This window comes from Leptonychotes weddellii, chromosome 6 (assembly GCF_054177405.1).
Source record: "Leptonychotes weddellii isolate Sample4059 chromosome 6, ASM5417740v2, whole genome shotgun sequence".
Classification (NCBI taxonomy): domain Eukaryota; kingdom Metazoa; phylum Chordata; class Mammalia; order Carnivora; family Phocidae; genus Leptonychotes; species Leptonychotes weddellii.
The window spans coordinates 8,444,243-8,464,827 of record NC_138374.1 but is presented as its reverse complement, the minus strand read 5'-3'; the positions used below and the strand labels follow the sequence as shown (position 1 = coordinate 8,464,827).

The window sequence follows — 20,585 nt, the reverse complement described above, 5'->3', positions numbered from 1 at the left end:
TTTTTTTTTTTTAAAGATTTTATTTATTTATTTGAGAGAGAGAGAATGAGAGACAGAGAGCATGAGAGGGAGGAGGGTCAGAGGGAGAAGCAGACTCCCCGCCGAGCAGGGAGCCCGATGCGGGACTCGATCCCGGGACTCCAGGATCATGACCTGAGCCGAAGGCAGTTGCTTAACCAACTGAGCCACCCAGGCGCCCAAGGAGATTTTTTTTTAGATAAGCTGCCCGAGGTCAGAGCCAGCCTCCTTCCCCAGCGGGGGCTAATTGATTTCTTCTCGCCTGTGGGTTCTGGTTGACTGGAGGCCCCGCGAAGTAGTCTGAGGTCATCTTGTGGCTCAGGGAGAAGACTTCTGGGATTGGGTGTGGTGTCTCCCATGCATGTGTCCATGTGAATGCAGATGCGGGTGTCCGGGGAGGGGACACGCTTTCTCCACAAGTCTGCTCCTGCCTAAAATCACCTTAACGGGAGGGATTCTTTCTAGCCCAGCACAAGCAGAGGTGCCCCGAGATTTGAGATGCCGAGCCCACATTCTGAACCCAGCATGAAACAGCATCATACGGTTGGTGAAACACAGTGTTACTAACAGGAGAGGAAAAAGGTGCCCGAGCTCACTCAGTCAAAATAATGGCAAGGCCCTTAACAAGTCGATGTGGCTCCTGGCTCTTAAGGTCCTACCCAGCACTGAGGTTAAGGGTTTGGGGGGATGGCCGAGCACCACCCTCTTCCCCCAGCTCTGCGCTGACAGGAGTCCAGCCTGCAGAGGCCCCCTGCCCACAGCCTCTCATGCCTCACATGGCCAGGTATCCTTGGATCCTCCATCTGCCCTCCTGTCAAAGGCTCTCTCTTTTTAATCATCTATGCCATCCAAGGATGAGATAAAGCCCTTTGCATAAAGCCCCTTACAGTTTGCAAAAAAGCTCCTTTACTTTGTAATCCTGTTTCACACCTATGAGCTGGGTTTTTTGGGGGATCCCCACTCCCTCGAGGAAAGTGAGGCTCACAAGGACTCTGCCTCCTGGTGATGGGCCTTTGAGCTGCACTTTGGTGTCACCTTTCAGGTGGCCGATAACTAAGCACCAATGCCCAATAGCTTCAACAGGGGACTGGGTAGCGAGACCCCTTCCCAGGGGAGACTTGGCGATGCTCGGAGACATTTGGGGTTGTCACAACTTAGTGTGGAGGGTGCTACTGGTATCCAGTGGGTGGGGGCCAGGGATGTTGCTGAGTAACCTACAAGGCACAGGACAGCCCCCCACGACAGAGAATTACGTGGCCCCCAATACAAACGGTGCCGAGGATGAGAAATGCTGCAATGGGAAGGCACGGTGAGGCCCCCAAGAGTGTCCCAGCCAGTGTCCCTTCCCCATGAAGCCTTTCTAATTCCCCAACTGGAGGGCAGCTCATATGCCTCTAAAGTCCTACAGCTGTGGGTCAGCTGCTCTCTGATACTTATCTCTTTCTTTATTACCTTGTGAGGCTGCTCATTGTATCCCCTGGGGGCCACTTAGTGCCCTGAGTCTTCATTGTTTTGTTCCTGGAACAGCCCAGTGAAGCCCCCCCACCCCCCGGCCCCTACCCATCTGCTCTGTGACTGCGCTGGAATGGAAGGTGGGAGGGGTTGACATGTCTCTTGGAAGGGGCGCCATGAAACTGCCTACTCATCACGGCATTCTCTCCTTAGACGTGATTCTTACATGTCTTGGCTCCAAATGGGAACTCCACCAGCCCCAGCTTTTCCAGTCCAAGACCTTAGCCAAGCTCTACCTGCTGGCACTGGCCCAGGGCACCACAAGCCCCACAAAGGAACTGGAGAGGCTTCTGCGAGGTATTTTCTTACTGGCACCCAGCATAGAGCCCCAAATGCCCTCTGGTTTGAGGGTCCCCAGCTTGGCGTTAGGTCATCTGTTTGGAGACCAGGGTCACTCCGGCAGATAAGAGCAGGGCCCATGGTGTGACCTCATCACATTAACCTCGGTCTGCAGCTATAACATGGGAATAATTGTTCTCACTATATTGCTTTGAAGCCTAGAGAAGGTAAATAGCTGTGAGGTTCTAGAGCATATGCCTGGGCACTCAGGAAATGTCATTTATTATTCTCATAATAACCCAATCCTGCCCAGCCAGCTGAAATGGAGACTCTACCTACTACCTACTTCTTTGAGAAGAGCAAACGGTTGTGTTGAGTCTTTTGATGGGCTTTCTGGAAGGAAGGCATAGTTCTGACATCTGGCTGGTTAGAGTTTTCATGTGTATGTCGATGTTATGTTTCCTTTGCTCTCTCTTTTCGTAACTTCATGTCATTCCATAAACTATTCAGGCCACTTCTTTCTTTCTTTTTCTCCTTTTTCAACCCTAGTAATCCCCAGGCTCCCCTCTGTGTTCCTTAAGTTCCTCTCCAGACAGACTGCCTTCTTTGGGTAATACAGATTGGCATCATTTCAAGATGACTCCTAAGCAGGTGCCATGGAAAATTCAAGGTCTCCAAAGCCAACCAGCTGAGCAGGCGGGTTGGGACTCCATTTCCAGGATGTGGCAGCAAAGCTCTGTTATTCCAGAGCCAGACAGGCTGGCCAGCCCCCCAGCTGCTGCCCCACCCTGAGCCTGGAGAGAGGGCCTGGCTGCCAGCCGGATTCAGCCCAGCCACAAGCCTTCTGACTCAGCCCTTCCCCACTGAGCTGCTGAGCTGGGAGCTGAGAGCAGGCTGCGGCATTCCCCAGCACTGGGACGACCCTCACACTCACGTGACAATCTTCTTTGCTCCTTCCAAGCGTTTGTCCCAGTGTCTTTGAGAGTGGGATTGAGCGTCTCCTTCTGTGTCCCCTGCGCCTAGGTCAGAACACTCCCCAGGCACCCAAGGAAAAGCCATGGAGATCCAGACATGAATGCACTGAAAAGCAAGAGAATTTGGAAAAAGAAAACGGAGTTACTGTTAATACTTTGGTCTTTGACATTCTAGAAGGGTCTCACTGAAAAGATTGGGCCCGGCTAAGACAGCCACTCTGCTCCAAGCCCCCTGCTGGAGGCTGGGCCTGCCTGGGGGGTATCTGGATAGGCGCTGAGATGAGAGCCCCTCCCCCTCACCGCGGCCCAGACTGTCACAACTTTCAGGGTCTGTACCCGGTCCTAGGGATCGTGTGCCCATGGTGTTCAGTGGACACGGCCACCAGCCTTCGTGCTCCTGCCGAAGCAGGACGTGCCCCACAGTGATAGTTTGGATGGTCTCACGACTACTGCTTTGTGCACTCCTGTCCTGGAGTGGTGGGTGCTGTGCGGAGACAGCCCCCCCGCGAGCGTCCCTGTCCTGGCCACGCACGGCTCTCCCAGCTGCTCATTTTCCTTCCTCCGAGAGTCCAGGATGAGCTGTACTTCAGCAGGACCCATTTATTCTCTAGGAGGAACCCCCAAAAGGATACGGTACTCTCTTACTAAAAAGGAACCACTTGGTTTCAGAGTACCTCAGAAGCACATGACTGAATTACTACTTTCCTGTTCGATTTTGAGGTTTTCAGTAAAACAGAGGCAACGTTGAAGTTCTGTCTCCCACTGACTCTGACCTAGCAGATAATATTCATTTCTTCCCTCAACAAATGTTGAGCGCTTAACTTACCCTAGGCACTGTGCTAGGAACTCTGTGTCAGGGAGTTGGGGGATGGACAAGCCAACCCAAAATGATGATAAAGCACAGGGAATAGCATGACCCGTCGTGAGAGAAACTACCACCTCCAGAGTGCCTCGTCTGTGGCCCTAGCATGGGTGAGCGACAGAGCGCCTCGTGCAGGCAGGAGGAAGTCCTGAAATCCTGGAGGAAAAGGAGTCAGAGCAGAGAACAGGGCCGGACACTCAGCAGGTGCTCAGTAAATACTTGCCAAATGACAGGGTGAGCAGACCAGGGGCCGTGAGCATGGTGAGGAAAGGCTCAACAGCCTTGCTTGCCCGAGGAGAACGGATCTTTGTTCTCCCCCTTTTCTCTGTGGTCTTTGTGGCTCGCAGTGTGACATCCTTTTTTGGATCCCGACTCGTGTCGTTTTTCATTACGTAGAACCTTGAGCTCAGTAGGCTTGGGATTCTGCTGACAGAATCCCCTCATTCTGTTACTTCGGCCGACATTTACTGAGGACCAGTGTGTGCAAGACTGTGTCGGGGCCTGGGGAGGGAGTGGTGAGGAAACCATCCAGTGTGCCAGCCCGACAGAGACCAGATGTGGTAACAGGTGGTGGTAATAGTGGGTCTGGGAGGAAAAATCAAGCCACTTGGGGGGAAGGTAGGGGTGGGGTGCCGCCTTACGAACGGAGTCAGGATCTCTGACGGGGAGGGCTGGAGCCCCGCGGCTCTTCTATGGAATAAGCCACAAGGAGGCAGTTTTGGGGTCCAGTGAGCCAGAGACTAGTGGTCTTGGGGCCACTGGGGGGGCACTTTGGCTTTGTTGCCAAGGGCTTGGGATGCCACTGGAGACCTGAGAGCCGTAGGTGTTGTAACTCCCATTTTAGAATAAGTGTGAGTGGCTGGGGGAGGTGGGTGGTGAATCAGGCTGCCCTTCCTGCCTGCTGGGAGCCCTTGGTGGGGCAAAGTTCCAACAGCCGCTAGGCGACTGCCTCCATCCCATGCTCATCCTTTAGCAGGTGGTCACTGTTGTCCCATCTTGTGCCAGGTCTGGGCTGGGGATGCAGAGGTAACAGAAGCCCACTCCTTGCCCTCAAACTGCTCACAGCCTAAAGAGAGAGGGGAAGGAGGTGGGGAGAGAGAGGGAGCGGGGCAGGGCCCAGTAAAAAATATCTCATGCACTGAGAGCATCCGTTTCCCAGTTTTGGCAGCTGTAGTGGCTGAGTGAGATGAGTGGGGAAGGTGGCCGAGGAGGGCACGAGAGCTCTGAACTGTTTTTGCAACTTCTTAGGAGTCTTCAGCTATTTCTAAATAATCATTTCAAAAGTGCATCCCCTAAACAAGCAAACAGAAACAAAACATGGAGCAGTGAATGCCAAGGTCAAGGCTGTACAAAGGGCCAGGGGACCTCACGCTGTATCCTACACAATTCACTGCAACAATCGGGTCCTGACATACCCATCTGTTTCCTTTACCAGCTCAGTTGCGTGGGAATGTCAAGGAAAGACCCCCCATAAAGAAGATGATCATTTCCTTGAAGATCAATGACCCCCTGGTCACTAAAGTTGGTAATGTACACCTGTCTTCTTATGCCGAGAATGCCATTGAACCAACAGCCCTCCCAGATTTAAAAACAAACAATAGAACAACAAACAAGTGGCACACAGTGTTCAGTCCTTCCTTATTAGAAATAGCTGAGCGGAGCAGAGAAGGTGCTAGAGAGAGGTGCTCATCCCCTGGAAAGAGGTGTGGAGGATGCCAAGGAGGAAGAAAGTAGCAGGCACTGGGTCAGACAGACCCGATGACAGGGAAGCCCTGTGGCCCGCCCTCCCCGGGCAGCACCGCACACGCCCCTCCCTCGCTGGGCTCACCCTCTCCTGCCCCAGCCTGGCCACCTGGAAACAGAGACAGACTTCTGTCTTAATGCGGCACGTGTTGCAGCCGCATGCCGTCATGGTCTGCGGATCTGCAGGTCAGGACACCATCCGCGGAAGCCCTGGGCAGGCCGGTTGTCCTCAGAGAGCACCGGGCCGGGCTGCAGTGCTGATTGGGATCAGGTAGACTAACTTAGAATAAGCCCAGTCCCTCTGCTCCCGGTCACGGGAGCTCAGTTCTTCGACATGACATCATCCTGGCTCTTGCCAGGAGTCCTTAGCCTTTTTGAAGACCCCTTAACCTTTTTGGAGGCTCTGAGGAAAATCTGCTGTAAGCTAAACGTCCTCTCCAGAGGAGAAAGCACACCCACACGCACACGGCATTCTGCACATATTTGGGCAGCACGCGGAGCCCAGGTTCACGGAGGACCCCTGAGGCACAGACGCCAGGATGGGCTTAGAGCAGCATTCTTTCAGCAGAAGCTGGATTTTCTTGGGCTCCCTCCTCGACTCCTTTGGGGAGGGTGGAAGCCGGACTGGATCTGCGCTCAGGTCCTCTAAGGGCACCTTTGCCTACCTAGCTGGGGACACTTGAGCATCCAGCAGGGAGGGCACCCGCCAGTAAGGGACGCAGGGTGCAGAGCCGCAAGCTGACAGCTTTCTCTCTCGGCTACGGCTCCCCCAGCCTTCGCCACGGCCCTGAAGAGCCTCTACCTGAGCGAGGTGGAGGTAGACATGGATGACGTGCTGGGCTTGTTGGCTTCCGCACACATCCTCCAGTTCAACAGCCTGTTTCAAAGGTAAGAAGCATGGCAGGGTGCGGGCCCGGGCCAGCCCTGGGCAAGGGAGAAGGGGGCCCTCCTGGCCCATTCGTAGAACGTTTCTCTTCTGTGGGTTTCTCTGCACAGAGCACAGCTGTGAGTCCGCAGAGGAACTGAGGCACTAATTCACACGTGGTGAGCTCACAACTGAGCCACGGCCCCAGCAACATGCTCCTTCCAGCCAATCAGTCCTGACTCACGGCATGCAATGCAAATGGGTTCTCTGCCTGCGAGATACTCTACGGGTGTGCGGGGTGACCTCCCAGGGGTGCGCAAACCATGCTTGCTTGTCAGTTTCGCCCGCGTTCACTTGTAACTAACAAGCCTCTTATTTCGGGCGCACACACCTCAGCTGGCCCTTTGAAGACAAGCTGACTCTTCGCTGTCCGGATTTACTTCTCCCACTTGTTTTTCTTTGTATGTAATACTTTTATTCTTACAAATGTTACACACGGTCATCATAGATCTTCCAGAAGAGAGACAAATGCAACAATCCAAGCCCAAATTGCCCACCAACCCGGCTGCCCATTTTGGGGCGCAGCCTTTCTCCTGGGTGTTCAGACCCGCTGGCCCACCTGGGCTGCCCGTCAAGGGGCGGGGGCCGAGACGGGGGAACCAGGAGGCGTTTACAGTGGATTGGCATCGAATGTGAAAGCTTGCTCAACCTGCCAACGGTTGCCTGGGTCCATGGGCACCGAGAGAACGTGTAGGTGCTGAAGGTGTGAGGGTGAAATGCAGCTCTGGGGGTGGAGATTCAGAGGCTCCCAGTTTTTCCTTTTCTGTTTTTTGTTTGTTTGTTTGTTTTTTGGTTTTTTTAAGATTTGATTGATTAGAGGCGAGCACAGGGAGAGGGAGAGAGAATCCCAAGCAGACGCTGTGCTGAGCACGGAGCCTGACTCAGGGCTCGACCCCACGACCCCGAGACCATGACCAGAACTGAAATCAAGAGTTGGACGCTCAACCGACTGAGCCACCTGGGTGCCCCAAAGCTCCCCATTAATTAGACTTTCTGCAGAGCCAAAAGCAACCAAGGGTGTGAGCAGCAGGGGCTGTGCTCTGCCCTGTGGTAAGCTGTTCCTTGTTCTTACGTGCCTCAGTGGTCTCAGCTGTGAAATGGGGCTCTTTACATTTGCCCTACTTCACAGGACTTTGTTGGGGGTGAGGGGATGTGCTCTGAGATGGAGCATCTGCCGTAGTCAGACACTGTCGTCAGCTCTTGGCAAGGGTGACCTCATTCAGCCTCCCTGCAGCCCTAGGAGGTGGTACGTGACTATGTCCACTTCACAGGAGAGAAAACGGAGGCCTCGTGAGGTGGGTAATTTGCTCAAGGCCACAGGAGATCAGCCAGAACTTGCAGGAAGTCGAGGGGCCCCAGAACCTGGACCCCTAACACTGTCCGTTTCTGCTTAGCTCAGGTGAAGTGGCGGTGTCACCTGCTTGCTCATGGGTCGGAGCCTTCCTGCTCCCCTCCCTTCAGCGGCATTTGGTGAGGCCGGGTTTGCTGGGGGCCAGTCACCTGCCAGTTTATTCCATCACACCTTCAATCACTTCCCTGCTCCTTTAAGAACGATGCCTCCAGGACACCGGGAACAGTGAGGACCGGAGGGACAGAGTCCCTGCTCTCTGGCGCTTCCTGCCCTACAGTCTCCAGGGCACAGGAAATGAGTAAAGTGGAACAAAGGATGGGGATCCCAAGTGGAACATTTTGTGTTATGTATGATTAATTTCAAGTAAACAGGTCCCTGTGATTAACCGGAACAGTTCTTAGAATTCCCCTTTTCTGTATCCTGTAATATTGCTTCATTCCAGTAACATTTAGGAAAGGGTAAGTGAACCAAATGGAAAATCGTTGATGGGATTCAGTTTTTCTAGAATATTTTGTGCCTTCCCTCGGGCTTCTCCAGGGATGTGTGCCTACTGCACTCACGTCCCGAACCCCGAGGTGGTATCTTCCAGCTCTTCGATTTCCTAGTACCTGATGGGATTCCACACAGAGAGGGGACTCCGGGCAGCGATGGTCCGCCTGTGGCTTGCTCCACTCTCTGCCTCAGGATCTTTATTTGAGGAAATGAATGAATGAATGAACCAAGTCAGAAGAGGACATCGGCTTCTCTGTAAAGGGCGGGGCAGGATCACTCCTGAGGCTCGTGCTGGTTTCAGCTCACTTTCTGTAGAATCCACACAGTCAGGTACAACCCTGAAGATGGTTTTGAGCCAATATCTCCTTCTTGGGGTACCTGAAATGACTCAGGCCAGACACTCGATCAGGAGTATCAAGAAGCCTTATCGGGGATGCAGATGCCATGGGAACTGAGGGATGCAGGCTCTCAGAGGCCTAGATGTGACAACTGAGGGGACCAGAGTCTTGAAAAGGTGTCCCAGCACGTTGGCTTGGCCTGACTGCAGGGCGGGTGACTGTGGGAGGTGGGAGACCAGCTGGTGTAGGCAGAGCCAGGTCATGCAGGGTCTGGGGCTAACTACACCGGGGCTGAAGGTCTGGCTTTTGCTGAGATTTGCCACACCCCATTGCACTGCATGCACCACCCATCTGCAGCTCAGCGCAGCAGTAAAAATAATGCCTAAATCACAGCTTCCTTGCTCAGGACATTCCTGGGCAGCTATTTCCTGTGCTCTGATATCTCTGACCCGAAAGCTGGAAGGTGAGCCTCCCCTTGGAGCAGGGTCTGCAGCCTCTGTCTGTCAGTGCCGGCTCCCCTACCTCGGGCCCAGATTTGAAGCCCCAGCTTACTCTTGGAGCCCCAGCCCTGGGCGATCTGTGGCTGAGCCAAGAATGACAGGTCCTTCATTTTCCTTCCTCCACCCCATGACTTGGTTTAAAGGTCAGAGGAGCAAGGGCTTTGGAGATAATGAGCCGTCATTGCATGGATGAGCAAACCGTGGCCTGCCTGGGGCAGATGGGCCTTGCACAAGATTCTCCAGAGAGTTGTGGCGGGTATTACAGGTCAGATCCAGGTGGGCCTGGCACGCAGCTGGGCTGACTTTTACCTGCCTTTGAGGGGCTGATGGTACAGTTTGGCAGGGGTGTGGAAGCACAAGCCCCAGTGTGTGTGTGTGTGTGTGTGTGTGTGTGTTTGGGGGGATTCATGTGTGTGTGTGAGTATGTGTGTGTAGCGGAACAGAAATGCCCTGGGTCACCCTGATAGCTTCACAAATCCAGGTGCTGGACGAGACCTCAAAGGTCATCTTGCCTGAGCTCCCAGCAAGGTGCAAAATCACCCCGATGGCTGCTTAGGTCTGGATCCCACACCGCCAAGGCCGCGCATCTTCGGGGGGTGCGGTGTGTGCGTGCAGGTTCCAGCGGGTCCTGTTCCTTGGTTTCGTGCATGAATCACTGCACTGGCAGAGCTGGGATCAGGCTCGCTGCGAGCATGCATGTATGTGTGTGCTTCAGGCTTGCCTCGTGTCCCCTGATCTGGGGAAGCCTGGCCAATGAGCCTGACAGTGAGAAAGGGGGAGCACATGTGAGCACGTCAGCCTCCTGGAGCACCAATTTCTGTACCCCAACCCCAAACCCAGCTAATTCTGCTCGAGTGTCTCACTGGGAAAAGCCAGCACATGAAGAACACCGTGCCTGGTGGGCGGCGGGACCAGCACCTTCCACACACCCCCTTTTGCACCTCGGTTCCCACCCCTGTCACCATCCTGGAGTTGACGCAAACCTCTGGGGTTGCCAGCTTTGCTGAGAGCAGCCTGGGGCCCTCCAGGAACCACACTTCTCTCTCTGCAGGTGTGTGGTCATGATGATGAACGGACTCATGCCAAGCACCATCAAGAACTTCTACCTGGCCGGCTGTAAGGTGAGGGTAACCTGGATAGAGCACATCACACCTGGGCACCTGCAAAGCACCTCAGGCTCTGGGATTTTACCCACCAGGCCCAGCTCCAAAAAAAATCTCTCTGAAAGCACCCACTTACGGGTACCGATATTCTGTTTTGCCAAGGAAACAATTTTAAAAATAATTTTATTTTAAAAGGACATTTTAAAACCAAATTTTTTTTTTAAATTGAGGGGGAAAAAAGCCTTAAAATTAGGGGGGCAAATAAAAGCACAGCCTTTCTCACCAAAATAACAATCTTCCAGGACATTCTGTTGGAGTCGGGTGAAACTGTGTGTGTCTGCCTGCCCAGGCCAGTCACTGTGTCTGTATGGGCAATAAATGATATCATCTTAAGGGTCACATTATCAGAGGAGAACACTGAGACCCAAGGAGGGGAGCAACCCGAGCAGGGTGACAGCTTCTGAGTGGCGGTGCTGGGCTCGAACCCCAGGCCCTCTGGTCCCAGCCTTCCTCTGTGAGGCCACCACTGACCAGGAAACAGGCACATCTGACCGTCACGTTCAGTTCGCGAACAATCAGCACATCACAGTGCCCTCGTGATGGCCTCTAAGAAGGTACTCACTGCGTCTTTTGTCAAAGACAATGCGGTGCCCTCACCTTCACGCCATCAGGAACTAGAACGTCACTCTTTGGCCTTGGAAGGACTGTCACCCCGAGGACCTGTAAGGTGTACTAAGACCCTGTCGAGGTCCCTGGCCCTGGGAGAACTTTTTCTTTGGACTTTGATGTTAGGGTACATGCCCCTACCAGCCTCCCTGTGGGGTACACGCTGCAGGCCCTTCCATGATCAGTGACTGACTTTAGCCCAGTGATTTCAGTGTGCAACCCTGTGGTCAGACCACCGGGGTTTGCTCCCAGCTCCGCCATTTGCTGCTTGTATGACGGTTGGCAAAAGCAACAATCTTGGGGCCTCAGTTTCTCCATCAGTAAAATAGGGATAATAAGGAACCGACCACATAGGATCGTGGTGAGGATTAACTTAAATCAACCTAGTGCAGGGCCGGGAGCAGAGCAAACACTCCAAAAACATTATCTGCTGCAGTTTATGTATTTGGAAGAAAAGGTTTGAGCGCGTCTGCGGCAGGACACTCCTGGGAGCCCACTTGTAGAATAGCCACAGGCCAGCAGAGGGCGCCGAGAGGCCAGGGATCTTTTTTATCCATTGGCTTTTCTTTTCCTTCTCAGTACAAGGAAGAGCCGCTCACCACTGCCTGCGAGAAGTGGCTGGAAATGAACTTGGTCCCTCTGGTGGGGACACAGATCCACCTCCGGAAAATCCCACAGGAGCTGCTCCACAAAGTGCTGCGGTCCCCCAGGTCAGAGCTGGTCCCCAGGGGTGGTGTGTGTGGGACCAGGAGTTGAGCCTGGAGTGGGCCTGGGGCAGCAGGGCTGGTCCTGGGAGGGAGGTGCTCCAGTGGGGCGCACCCATGCCTCTGATGGCCAGGCCCAGGGTTCAGCACCTGCTCCATCCCAAACTCGCCACCATCCTGGACAGCCAGCCCCAGGTGGGGGCCAAAACGTGGAGTAGCAGGGGTGGGGATGGGGATGGACTTCCCTAACCCTCTGGGTGCCTGCTGTCTCGTTACCCGTATGGTAAATAATTCAGTAATTGCCTATGTAATTAAAAAAACATCCTGACAACATTAATATACATTCACTGTGGAAAATGGGAAACAGAGAAAATCAGAAGACAGAAAATAAAACCTCTCACCCTAAATCAGTTCCTAGCTTTAGCCCTGACTCCTCTCCCAAACAGCTCTGACCCAGACCTCTGTTTGACCTGACAACTCAAGCTAACACCCAACCCTTGGGGCCCCACCCTGTGTTCCTCCACCAGCTGCTCAAGCTAGAACCTTGGGAGTCCTTCCGCACACCACTTGGCCCTCACCCCCTAGTGCATCAGTAACACTTCCAGACCCAGCCCATCTCTATGGGCTTCTCTTCTTGGGCACCAGCCAGAGGCCAGACCTCCATCAACTGTTGTCTGGACCACTGCAGGGACCTCTAACTCAGGGTCTTGTGTCTGCTCTTGACACCCATCAAGAGCGTCTGTAGCCGAAGGGCCTTTGGTGTGCCCATCTGCCCCTCCATCTCACCAGCCACGAGGCATCCATGGGGCTACGTTAGATTCCAGCCCTGCTGAGCACATGCCACCCATGGGTATGCTCTCCCTCCTGTCTGAAATGCCTGGCTCCTGGCTGGCTCGTTCTGGTCATTCGAGTAATTCATGGAAATGTCCCCAGTGCCTGAACTTTTAGGTTATTTCTAGCGTTTTACCAATATAAATATAGCGCCTTGGTGACATCCTTCAACAAATATGTCTTTATCTCATTTTCCCACATTAAATTTCTAGAAGTGTAAGGACTTTCTGTTTTTGTCACAAGTGAAAAGTATCACTTGAAAACAATTTCAAACTTAAATAAAAATTATAGGAATGGTACAAAGAATATTTATATGCCCTTTACCCTGTTTTTTTCAATCTCTGCTGTTTGCTCGATCATCTGCATCTGTGTGTAGCTACGTACACACATCTTGTTTCTGAAGCCTCTGCGGGCAAGGTGCATGCATCAGGTACCCTTTCTCTTAAATGCTTCAGTGTTTATTTGCTGAGAAAAAGAACTTTTTAATGTGGTCACAATGCAGTTATCAACTGCAAGCAATGCAGCACTGATGTGAATACCTAACATCGTGGGCCCGGTGCTCTCCTTTATGATGTTCTTTCATCCAGCGCAGGGTCTGCTTTAGGGTGACAGATTGCATTTACTTGTCAGGACTCTTTGGGCCTCTTTATTTATTTTTTTAAAGATTTTATTTATTTATTTGACAGAGAGAGACACAGCGAGAGAAGGAACACAAGTAGGGGGAGAGGGAGAGGGAGAAGCAGGCTTCCCGCTGAGCAGGGAGCCCGATGCGGGGCTCGATCCCAGGACCCCGGGATCATGACCTGAGCCGAAGGCAGATGCTTAGCGACTGAGCCACCCAGGCGCCCCTCTTTGGGCCTCTTTAAAAGGCTCTTGATACCCATTGCCAAGTTACCAAGATTGTATCCCCTCAGGGTGAATTTCAAAAGCGAGAAGTAAATTCTAAATATTTTAGCTGTATATTAGAGATGAAATGTTTACTCACGCTTATGGGATGGAAGGCATTCTGATTTCAGAAATTAGATCTGGACGGATTCATTCCACTGTTGGTTTGAATTTACTGAGTGGCTTGCAATGCCCTCACACTTAAAGAGAAAGGAGGTTGCTAAAACAGAGTTCTGGTGTTGAGGGAGACTGTATTATCAGGTGGACCTCGGGAACCCCAGCCCGGGAGCACCCCGAGGGGCCCTGGGTGGGCTCCTGGTGTCGTTCTGCCCCACTCCCTGCTGCTTTTCCCCACATGTGCCCTCCCCCACCCTCCAGCAGAGCAAAGGTTACGCAACCGTTGAAGAAAAGATAAACATGGCATCCCTTAGACTTTTCCTAATGCTGTCCCTCCCTTGGAAAGACTGAGCTGTTGCACCCTGGTAGCATTTAACCAAGAAAAGGGAAAAATTTTCTGACCACAGCCAGAACCCCGGTGATGAAATGGGCCTTACAAAACGTTCACGAGCCAGGGAAAGAGGTCAAGTACATTCCACGTCAAGCGTCTAGACGCACAAACTTGGGGAGACATGACTGATGTGGGAATGGGGTCCTGCTCCTCCGGCCCCTCCCCAGGAGATGTCTACGCCAGTCCAGAGCCGTCCCAGCAGTAGGAGGGAAGAGCCCTGCGTGACCTCGAGCACGTCATCAGCTTGTGTGCCTTGGAGACACCGGGCCGACTGCGCCCAGATCTCAAGTTCACGTCCCCGGAGGCAGATTCTCCTCGGCCGCCCTGGTGATGTCCAGCGGCCACCTGCTTTGAAGCTGGAGGGAGGTGGGGAACAGAAGGTGCTGGAAGATGGGGCTCAGCCATACCCGGCGCCTGGTAGGGTTGTGAGACATTTACCCGGGCTCGGGCTCCTCACCTGGGCACGCTCATCGGCTGGTGGATCTGGCACCTTGCACCGCAGCTGATTAAGAACAAACCTTTGGATGCGTTCATGTTTATCGAGCACTTTGGGGTATGTGCCTTGCTCTGTGCACTGTCCCTTCCAAACCCCCGCAGCCCTGTGTGATAGGTACAGTTACTGTCCCTAAGATAAGAGGGATAATAAAAGGCAGGGCTGGGCTCAAGCCCAGGGCTCAGGCTCCAAAGTCCAGCCTCCCACCCTCCACGCTGTACCGTCTCTTCATTTGCTCTGGAGGCCACGCTGCCCAGCAACCAGAACTCTGCTAGGACTGGGTTGTCCTGGCAAGTCACATGGCCCCAGAGCAGCTGGGTGGCAGTACCAGCCCATGAGGGGTCAGGGATGGCGCATCCCCCGGGCCCACTTAGTGTAGAGAGTGGCCCGTCCCCCGGCTTGTGGTCATGGTGTTTGGGTCTCTAAGCCTCATGGGAACAACGTCCATCTCAGCAGATGCTTCAGCTTCTGGGCCAATCACCTTCCCTTTCTGAAGCCCTTTGACCTCATCTTCCTTTGGGTTTCATAAGCAGCGTCGCATAAAATACAATTTTCCTGACCTCTGGGGCCTCTGGGTTTTTATTTCTTTGCCTGGGCCTTGGGTTGCCAGTTAAGTTTCTCTTTAGAGGTCACCACTAGGTTACCCTGGTCCGTGAACTCTAATACTATGAAAGCTGCATTCCAAGTTCTGCTTTTCTGGAAGCCAAGCTCCTGGTAGACTTAGGAGAAGTGGAAAACTCCATCAGCTATCCAGTTCCTATCTGCACAGGAAACTGCCCTACAACCCAGGCTCTGCCCACTTCTCCCTGGCTTCCTGCCCATGACACCGTCTGGCTTGAGGGCTCAGGAGTTCCCAGGAGAAGCCAACCCTGTCCTCCACGGCAGGCCTGTCCCACATCTGGAGCACCGTGGGGCGTGGCTCTCAAACATAACAGTTCCTCAAGCTGATGCTTCTCTGGCTAATGGCAACGCCATCTACCAACTATTGAGCACTTGTGGTATACAGGATACTTTGAGTGGGTTATCAGCCTAACTCCTCCAGCCACCCAGTGAGGTGGGTACTGTTACCTGTGTTTTCACGTGTGGAATGGAGGTTTTGGGAAATGAAAGGATTGGCTCAGATTCCCTGCGTGCAGCATGAGAGTTGGGATTTGAACACAGGTCTGAGTGACCTCAAAGCCCCTGGTGTTTACCGGCCCAGGCCACTGCTGTGCTCTGCACGAGGACTCATTTTTCCCTATTGATAATCAAGATCAATAAGGATATTGATGGTTAGTTTTTATTGTAAAAAAATTTTAAAGGTAGGAGGAGAATAGAAAACACAATTGGACCCACCTCCCAAAATGAACAATGACATTTTGTCATAGGAAAGAGAACATTACCAATAAAGCAGAAATCAACCATGCTCCCTCCGCAGCATCCTCTTGGCCTCCCTCCCTCCCTAAAGACAATCAGACCATTGTCGTGGGCCTGCATGAGCCCAATCGATGTGGTTATATTCTTACTACATATATGCGTGTCCATAAATAATGTGTAATATCGTTTCGTAAAGGCTTGAACTTCAAATCAGTGTTCTCATAGTGACTGCAATGTTCTGCAGCTTACTTTATTTACTGACATAATGTGATGTGTTCTCTCCATGTTGATACTTACGTATCTAATTAGCATTTTAAATTTGTTGTTGTACAGGGTTCCGGTGAATGAACAGATAGCAATTTTTCATTCCCTTCCTAATGGCCTTTTATTTTGCTTCATTTTTTGTTGGGGCCATCAGACTGCCGTAGGCACTCTTGGTCATGCTTTCTTGTCTGTAGTGATACTGCTTTCTCTGTAGTCTGTACTCAAACGGGGGCCTTTATTATGTATAATTTTCTAAAAAAAAAAAGACAAACTGTCTTGTTAACATTTTTCTCTTAAAGAACAAATACCAGTTACCTCCCAACGGCCACTAGTGAGCACCAGTAAACGCAGATAGAACAGTCCAGATGTTCACCTGTGTGGGAGGGAAGTTCAGGGTCTCTGTGGGTTCTGTGAGGCCGTCAGAGCTCCTAAGTAAATGAAAATATGTTTGACTGTCCTCAGCAAGAATCAGTACTTTAGGGTACTGGTACTTAGCCTAAGGACAGAGGGCTTGGGGCACCTCCGGTGGCTCAGTCAGTTAAGAATCCAACTCTTGTTTTCGGCTCAGGTCGTGATCTCAGGGTCTTGAGATCGAGCCCCACATCAGACTCCATGCTCAGTGCGGAGTTGGCTTAAGATTCTCTCTTCTGGGGCGCCTGGGTGGCTCAGTCGGTTAGACGTCTGCCTTCGGCTCAGGTCATGATCCCGGGGTCCTGGGATCAAGCGCCGCATCGGGCTCCCCGCTCTGCGGGAAGCCTGCTTCTCCCTCTCGCACTCCCCCTGCTTGTGTTCCCTCTCTCGCTGTGTCTCTCTCTGTCAAATAAATAAATAAAATCTTTAAAAAAAAAAAAAAAGATTCTCTCTTCCTCTCCCTCTGCCCTTCCCCCACTATGCATGCACACGCTCTCTCTCTTTCTCTCAAATAAATAAATAAATCTTTAAAGACAGGGGGCTTTATTTGAACAGTTACTCATCATAATAAAAGTAAAACCAGGACCCTGATTCATGGAGCCCCAGTGACTCCTCCCATGTTGCTGCCTGCTCCTCGGGGCTTGGGGACCTGGGGCTTGGATTTTGCACCAGGAGTCATGTAGCTCCCCAACCAGAGCTGGTTGGTGTCCTGGTGGAGTTCTGTGTGGGCACATCATATCCTAAGTGGCTCTGTGACATCCCCCATCATTCTCACCATCATGGCCCAGACAGTGACAAATTTGGTCCTGTCTGGCCAGCGTCAAAGCCCATGCATCTGTAGGTGGCCTAAAAACAAATAAGAGCAAAAAGACGTTCTCTTGTGGCCAGAAATAGTGTGAAAGGTGGGTGGGTGACATTTCCACTTCCCTTTAGAGTCACCACTTAGCTTGGGTCCCACCCACCAAGACCACTCAAAGTGGTGGGTGCAGCGGCTATGAGAGGTTTGGAAGCCAGCGTGCCGTCCCCATGCTCAAGATGGGAAACATCCAGGGGTTTAAGACATGTTGAAATGACCTGTTAGATAGTCAAGTTGTTGGAGGCTTTAGAGAAGCTCTTTGGGAGACCTCCTCACTTTACAGAGTTGACGTTGGGGGGGGGGTGACACTTGCTCTTTCTCACCACTTGTTTCTAGATAAGAAGTCTCACACCACTGTGGGCGGAGCGTGGGCTCTGCAGCCAGGACCCAGTCCTGCCCCTTAGGAGGCAGACCTGCCGTTCGCTAGCATGCGCCTCCGTGCCAGGCACTGCGCGAATGACCCGTGTGTGTGCCGTCAGCTCGATAATGACGTCCCAACCAGAGCCTGTGACTATGTTAGGTTGCACGGCAAAAGGGCAAGAAGGTCGCAGGTGGATGACCTTGAGCTGGGGAGGGTGTGCTGGATCACCCAGATGGGCCCAATATTAATCCCAAGGATCCTTGCACCTGGAAGACAGAGGCAGGAAGACAGAGGAAGACAGAGGCTTTCTTTCAAGAGCCTGAAAGAAATTGGAAGGTGCTGTGCTGCTGGCCTGAGGTTGGAGCAAGGGGCCACAAGCCACGGGATGTGAGTAGCCTCTAGAAGCCGGAAAAAGCAAAGAAATGATTCTCCGTAGAGCCTCCAGAAAGAACGCGGTCCATACCTTGATCCTAGCCCAGTGAGATCCGTTTTGTTCTTCTGACCTCCAGAACTATAAGATAATAAATGTGTGTTGTTTTAAGCCACTTGGTTCGTGGCAGTTTGTTAGAGCAGGGACAGGAATCTGTGCCGCTCACGTAGTTTCTAGCATCTTCTATCACCACTATCTACGGATGAGGGAGCTGGGGCTGTGGGGCCACCGAGCAACCTGCAGGAGGCTCCATAGCCAGCCTGGGGCTGCACTGACCCACGCCCAGCCCTGCCCCCCGAATCCTGCGGACTTACTAAGGTGTTTTGCCCTCAGTCCCAGCTGGGACTAGGAGGTGAGGATTGAGGCATTTACCTCAGGCGCAAAATTTAAGGGGGGCACCAAAAGACCTCACCTGCTGAGATAAGTATATTGCGGTGCAATGTTTTAAAATCAAAATTAATGCAAAAACCCACGACGAACAAAATATTAAAATTTTAAATAAACGTAGGGTCAGTCTGAATTTATGTATCTGTAAGAGTAAGGAGTATATCCCAACTTTGCAGGATTGTTGTACGGAATTAAATGAAAGAACAGAAGAGAACATCTCGGGCACACCTGTCTCATTAAAGCTGCCCGTTTCTTTGGCAGTGCAGCGGGTGGGGGTCAGGCTGCTGAGGGTCACATCCCAGCTCCGCCGTTCACCGGCTCCCATGACCTTGAGAACATCATTTCACATCTGTCTGAAGTGACCTACAGACTCAGGGGTGGTGTTGCCTCATTCCTAAACTCTTAACTTTTTGTTTTTTCTTAAAAATGGCGGGAGTTGTTGCTATTCCTAAAATTTCTTCTCTTTTATTTTGGCCAGGTTGTTCACTTTTAACGAGTTTCATCTTCTGAAAACGCTACTTTTGTGGGTCTTCTTGCAACTGAACCACAAAGTCCAGACGGTTCCAGTGCATGAAACTGTGCTGGCATTTTTTAACAGGTAACATAACTTAGTGCGGATTGATGAAATGCACATACATTGGTTTTTTACTCATAACATCCTGGAGGAAAAGCATCAATGATGTGATTTTTCATAGCACCATCCAGAGTGCACAGAATGCAATTTTCTTTATGGGACTTAAAATTATGGGATACCTTGGAGACACTGGATTACTTGAAAACGTGAAGAATATGTAGGTGTTATAATTTGAGATAACCATGTGCTTCTGTCCACTTGTTCTGTCCAGTAAGAGACATGATGCACCAAGTACTCCTTTTATTCAGCAAAATTTATTATTACCAAACCACACTGACCTTCAAAACATCATGTTTAAAATGTACCTAAATGAGACCGGGTCGTACTCACTTATGTTTCACGGTAGCATATGACATTCTGAACGTTCTAAACAAATGGAAAAGCATTTGAATGCACAAAGGTTTCATGGAATTAGCTCGGTTTCTTATACCCTCTAAATTTATGAATTCTAGAAATTCTAGATCTCAAAAGTTCAGTGAAAAATAATAATTTCAGTTTAATGGACACCATTTAATTATGCGCACTAAGTGCAGTAATTCTGATAAACATTTTCTATTTGTAATCTCATAAGACTCTGGGGCTGGTTTCATTCCCATTTTACAGATGAAGAAACTCAAGGTGGAGATGAACTATCTGTCAGAGATTATGCAAGTGATGGGGTCTGACTTGAACTCAGGCCTGCTGAATCCTAAGACACTTTGCTGCCGGTTCCTAGAACGGCCGATAGGATTCCTCTCTTGTTCCCGCTCCAGCTGGTTCATTAATAGCTCCCTGGACGCCGTGTTCAGAAAGATTCTGAGGCTGCCTCTAGGTTCAGTGTTATTGTTAGCTGAGGACTTGCAGGGCATCCTCCCCTCCCTGGTCCACTCTCTGCTGTGAGAGTTTTCTATCTGTTCAATCAAGAGTGCCCCCCATTAGCTCCACAGCTGTGGCAGCTTGAGGGCAGGGAGCAGGGTCGGGGGGAGGGTGAAATTGGTAGTTTACGGGCTCTCTGGCCTCAATTAATACTTTGTAAATATGCTCCCATCACGCAGGCTGGCTGTGGAGTGTGGTGGCCCTGTCGCCAAAGACAGTCCCAGGCGGTCCTCAGAGGATCTGCCTGGAGGAAGTCAGGCATGACCTTTGTTGTCAGGTTGAGGCACCTTCCCCCAACCTCAGCAGGAATGGGGCTTCCAGGCACGATAAGGTGTGTTCAAGGTAGCCAAGAGGCTCCGTTTCTCGTGCACATGTGAGTTTCGCAGATAAACACATCTTCCACATATTTATCAGTGGATTGACCTGTTTAAGCCAGGTTTCATTTGCATTGTTCTGAAGCATTTAATCCTTTTCTGGAACATCTGCGCACCATGTTAACTACAGAGCTCATTTTTCCTGCCTCATTATTTGGGGAAAGCAGTATTCAGTGCCAGAATGACATGCACTTTGCTTAGTTTCTATATAATTTGCTTTGAACGCAAATCCTTAAACCGCGCCCCCCCCCCTTTTAATAGCCCAAGAGACTTTTTCCTATGAATCACACGCACCAGGAAAACTTGCTATTTGGCTCCAAGTTAGCATTCGTACTGGAAACGTCTTAGAACCAGGAGGTAGGAAATGAGCTGGGATGTGGAAACTGTGTTTTTAATGTGGGAGAAACAGTGGGAATGAGGCTCTCAGGTGTGTAGCCCCCTCTGCTGAGAGTGGGGTATCCTCGGTTTTCCTG

General features: G+C 51.5%; 1 protein-coding gene across 1 annotated transcript in view; it reads left to right on the top strand.

Moving 5' to 3' along the window:
* BTBD16 (BTB domain containing 16) overlaps window positions 1-20,585 on the top strand; it is a 45,585-nt gene that overhangs the window by 9,722 nt on the left and 15,278 nt on the right. Inside the window, exons 6-11 of the mRNA XM_081823059.1 lie at window positions 1,684-1,827; window positions 5,081-5,170; window positions 6,162-6,276; window positions 10,046-10,115; window positions 11,343-11,473; window positions 18,728-18,847. Of these exons, the coding sequence (XP_081679185.1) occupies window positions 1,684-1,827; window positions 5,081-5,170; window positions 6,162-6,276; window positions 10,046-10,115; window positions 11,343-11,473; window positions 18,728-18,847 (670 nt within the window). The remainder of the gene's footprint in view (window positions 1-1,683; window positions 1,828-5,080; window positions 5,171-6,161; window positions 6,277-10,045; window positions 10,116-11,342; window positions 11,474-18,727; window positions 18,848-20,585) is intronic.